The sequence below is a fragment of the Henckelia pumila genome, chromosome 4 (assembly GCF_033568475.1).
Source record: "Henckelia pumila isolate YLH828 chromosome 4, ASM3356847v2, whole genome shotgun sequence".
Lineage (NCBI taxonomy): Eukaryota > Viridiplantae > Streptophyta > Magnoliopsida > Lamiales > Gesneriaceae > Henckelia > Henckelia pumila.
The window spans coordinates 38747945-38752081 of NC_133123.1; the positions used below are offsets into that span (position 1 = coordinate 38747945).

Consider the following 4137-nt stretch of genomic DNA (forward strand, 5'->3'; position numbering starts at 1 on the left):
ATACTAGATAATGAATTAATGATAGATATATCAAAATGGATTCAATTCGTTGGGTCAACGAAATTCGTCATGAAAAAAAAATGGATCGGGTTAAGGCTTTAGCAACTCGTTTGGAAGTGGGTCAAAATAGAAGTTAGACCGCTTGAGTTATGAGTTATGGTGAGTTGGATTGTGTTAGTTGGTTGTTTTATTAATAAAAAATATATTCATCATCCATGTCAAAATATGTGTAATCGATTTTTAGTTCACTTTCTCTTTATTTTTTAAAGCACAGACCATTATCTACTTAACTTTTAGAACATTAATTTTTTTTAATTTTCATCTAATCAATCACAACCATGATTGGGAATTGGGCTTGATTTTCAAAACCCTTCAAAAAAATTTCTAAACTTTGAAGAACGACACAATCTATTTTAAATTAGTTTTATGGGCAACGCTTCAACAAGTATGAGAATGATCAAATATTTTGTATGTTAATAATAAAATGAAAGAGCGGAACAAAAGAGAAGAAATGAACAAAATTATAACACAATGGTTGATGGATTTTGAATTACTTCCCCTTTCCTCGAATAAAAATGAAGAGGTTCGAAGACGAAAACTGAATCCAGTTTGAAGGCTAGCTAGCAGAAGAGGTGATTTTTTATAATTGCGACTGTTATGTTTTGTTTTACTACTGTTTATGTATTAGATTTGTAAAGTTAGGCTACAAATTATCTTATAATTAAAAATTGCACTATGTCTCTTGTAATAAATGCGTGCGTGTGATGTGCTCCAATATATCGTACATCATGATGGCACACACTAAGTTTAGGAATAGCTAGGTGGGTCTCAAAGTAATGACGAATTTTTTTAAAAAAATAAAATAAAAAAAATAAAGAAAAAGAAATGATGACTCATTCTGACCTCACCATTAAACGTCACTAATTACATTTTCAGCTTTTCAACTTTCGTGATCTCTCCTATTTTATAAAGGCGTCTGTTAAATCCAATGAATCATATACTCCTTTGTTTAATTGTATGATCCACGTGTGAATCACAATATATACATATGTATGTATATATATATATATGTGTGTTTTATAAGAATAATATCATCTTCACTTTAGTCGAAACAATTTTTGTAAAGAGGTAACATGTCACATTTCATGCGAAAAACAAATTACTTGTATTATTAAACCTAAAATGTGTGAAAGTGCATGGGTGAAATTTTGAGATTAAGAAAAAACTTCACCCAAAGATAGTTACGGTTAAAGAGCTTTTGATTTAGTAATAATATAGATAATCCATTTTAAAACAATTGGTGTTCGAAAAGTATGACGATAATTGTTAGATGAACGATAAAAAACGATATTTGATAAGTTGTTTTATAATTTAAAATATTTGAGTTTCATAAACATTATCAACTATAATCTTTGATACAATGATAAAAATTAAGCCCTATAATTGATATTGTTTGGTTTTATGAGTTGCATATCGGGGTAATTAATTATATATATAGGTGATTACTAGAAAACAAAAGTTTCTGTTGGGTGGTAAGCGATTAAAACGTGATTTCAATAATTTTAGTAACACTCTTTTACAGTCTTATTACCGACTAGAAATTTTAATAAAACTAAGGATATTCAATGTTAAAATTAAATTAATTAAAATAAATACACGAGAAAATAGTAAAATGAATCGACGGATAGAAATTTATTTTACAAATAAATTTTTGACATGATTTTGGTGAATAAATAAAGTACGTAATTTATAATTATATATTATTACTGATTTTTTAAAGATTATTATTAATAATTCACCGTTTACGTCATAGCCACGTCAGGCTTACAAGGGCAATGCTGGCCCATCTTCTATATTAATGTGCTTTTGATTTCATGGGCTTTTGATAGAAATCCACTTTTTGGATGGGGCCACCAACCAAAATACTAAATGTGGGTTCGTTTAGTCGATGATGATCGGTTGCAGAGTTTAAAATTCTGCACAAAATGAAAACATAGGTGATAATAATATGAAAATAACGCAGAACTAAATTTTTTTGATAATTCATAGACTCTCATAGAGTTATTAGAACCCTCTTATTCTATTTTAAGATATCGAACAATTATCTATTCTATTGTATGACATACTAACTAACTTTGAGAACACCAATATAATTACCCTTTTCTATTCACTATCCCACTAAAAACCTCCCACTCACCCCTTGTTTTGTTGTAAAAAAACAATACATATAAAAAAACCTCTATTGGACACATGCAAGACACGTGTATTTTTCACGGGTATCTATAATTTATCACCAATTTTTTACTAACATATTTTAAAATGAGTCATCGTATATGGATCCGTGAAAATGGATAAAGTCCAGCCCAATTAAATTTCAAAACTTTTACATTAGATTAACAGACTCATTTAAGTCCAGCCCAATTGAGTATTAGCCAGAAAGGCCCAAGTCCAGAGGACAGCAATCGGCGAAGCAATAATCCGCCATTACTGCGACTTCGAGCTCCATCAAACCTAATCGAATATTTTCTGAAACCCTAGGAAGGAAAATGGGAAGCAGATTGGGCAGAAGAGTGGTGAACTTTGCCAACATACCCATAAAACTCCTCATGCCTTCGTCTTTCTCTAACATTTCCGAAATTGCTCTCAAAACCATCCCCTCTGTTTCCAAGGTCAGCTCACGATTGGGAAGGTAAAATGGAGGAATTGCTGTTAATTTCGTTCTAATTCCTTGTGTGTTTTGGGTTTGCAGATCGAGATTAAGAGGGTTTTGGAATCTCTGTACGGATTCGAAGTGGAGAAAGTGGAAACACTTAATATGCTCGGGAAGAAGAAGAAGCGGGGCGGATTTTTGATCGCCAGGCCTGATTACAAGAAAGCTTACGTCACCCTGAAGAACCCGTTATCGATAAGTCCGGATCTTTTCCCGATCAAGGTTATCGAGGAGGAGAGAAGGAATATGAGCAAGCAGTCGAAATCGAGCATTCTGGAGGATCCGGAAGCTGTGAAGAAGTCGCATTGGCTCGACGAGAGGAAGGATAATGGGATGTCTAATAGGGGTAGAAATGCAGGGAACCGACGCAGTGGCGGCCGCGATACTCGGCCTGCGGTCGCTAGCTCAGATGCGAAGTTTCCATGGAGTAGCATGAAGCCATTTGGGAGGTAATGCAATGGGTTTCTTGTTTTCGGGGTTCGGGAGATGGATGAATGTGATGATCATGTAGTGTTTTACTGCTGTTCATGTGATGATTTGAAGCAATTACTAGGTTCGAGTTCCTTTTGTTTTGAGTGTGCTCATAGTTTACTGAATCAGTGTCATATGGATGTCTATAGAAGATTGGAAACATCTTCTACTAATAGCTATGAAAGCAATGATGATAAGTGATGAATCTACCATGGTCATTCTTTCATTTAAGATGCTCTGGTGATGGTATTTTGTTTTCGGAAACTCTTCACGGATATAAAATTACATTTATCAGGATATGAGCTACTTATGTGAAAGCTAGATGATGAATGCACAACCAACGGTGTAGCTCAATTTTTCATTATCTTGTAGCACTTCATCTTTCTATTACTATGCTACATAACTTGACACATGCAGCAAGATAATTGTTATGCTCGATAGTTCTCGACTTCTAATCCAAAGGAATCGAACATTTACACTCTGGCTCTGATGCAAATTTCAGAACCGAGCTTTGGTGGTTATATACGATGTAATTCAAATTTTGTGAGAGTAACTTATGTATTATTTGGGTTGCTGAGCTCAAATGGCAATCTTAGTGAATAGTTGGGGTTATCATTGTCCTCCAGTAATGATTTATCATGTTATCTCAGCTTTCATTAGTTCCTTCTAAGTAAGGTTTTAGTTACTTTGAATGCGGCGTACTTAACTACTTATTCTTCATCGTCCTAGTGTCCAACATGCTTTCCATTTGGATATTTAGCCCACCATATTCTTGTTGTAGCTCCGAGTTCTCTCTTTGCAGCTCAGCCGTTGTCTCGTTGTTAGTTTAAGTTCTAGTCTGATGGCTTTGACCTCGTTACATGTACATCGTGAACTGCATCTCTGAGAATACCACCAGCATGCGTCCTCCTTCAGTATTTTCATAACTAGCACGGTGTTGCTTAATCTTCTCCATG

General features: G+C 34.1%; 1 protein-coding gene across 1 annotated transcript; it reads left to right on the plus strand.

Moving 5' to 3' along the window:
- The first annotated feature begins 2446 nt into the window (after positions 1–2446).
- LOC140866909 (uncharacterized) lies at positions 2447–3478 on the plus strand. The gene is made up of 2 exons (XM_073271973.1): positions 2447–2669; positions 2750–3478. The coding sequence occupies exons 1-2, from the start codon at positions 2547–2549 to the stop codon at positions 3161–3163; spliced, it is 537 nt and encodes a 178-aa protein (XP_073128074.1). The 5' UTR covers positions 2447–2546; the 3' UTR covers positions 3164–3478.
- The last annotated feature ends 659 nt before the right edge of the window (positions 3479–4137 follow it).

What these genes read in the sequence shown, in the direction of transcription:
- LOC140866909 (XM_073271973.1), top strand. Translation starts at nt 2,547, where the DNA reads ATGGGAAGCAGATTGGGCAGAAGAGTGGTGAACTTTGCCAACATACCC. An exon ending in CCATCCCCTCTGTTTCCAAG is followed by an intron (nt 2,670 to 2,749) that starts GTCAGCTCACGA and finishes TTGGGTTTGCAG; the next exon opens with ATCGAGATTAAGAGGGTTTT.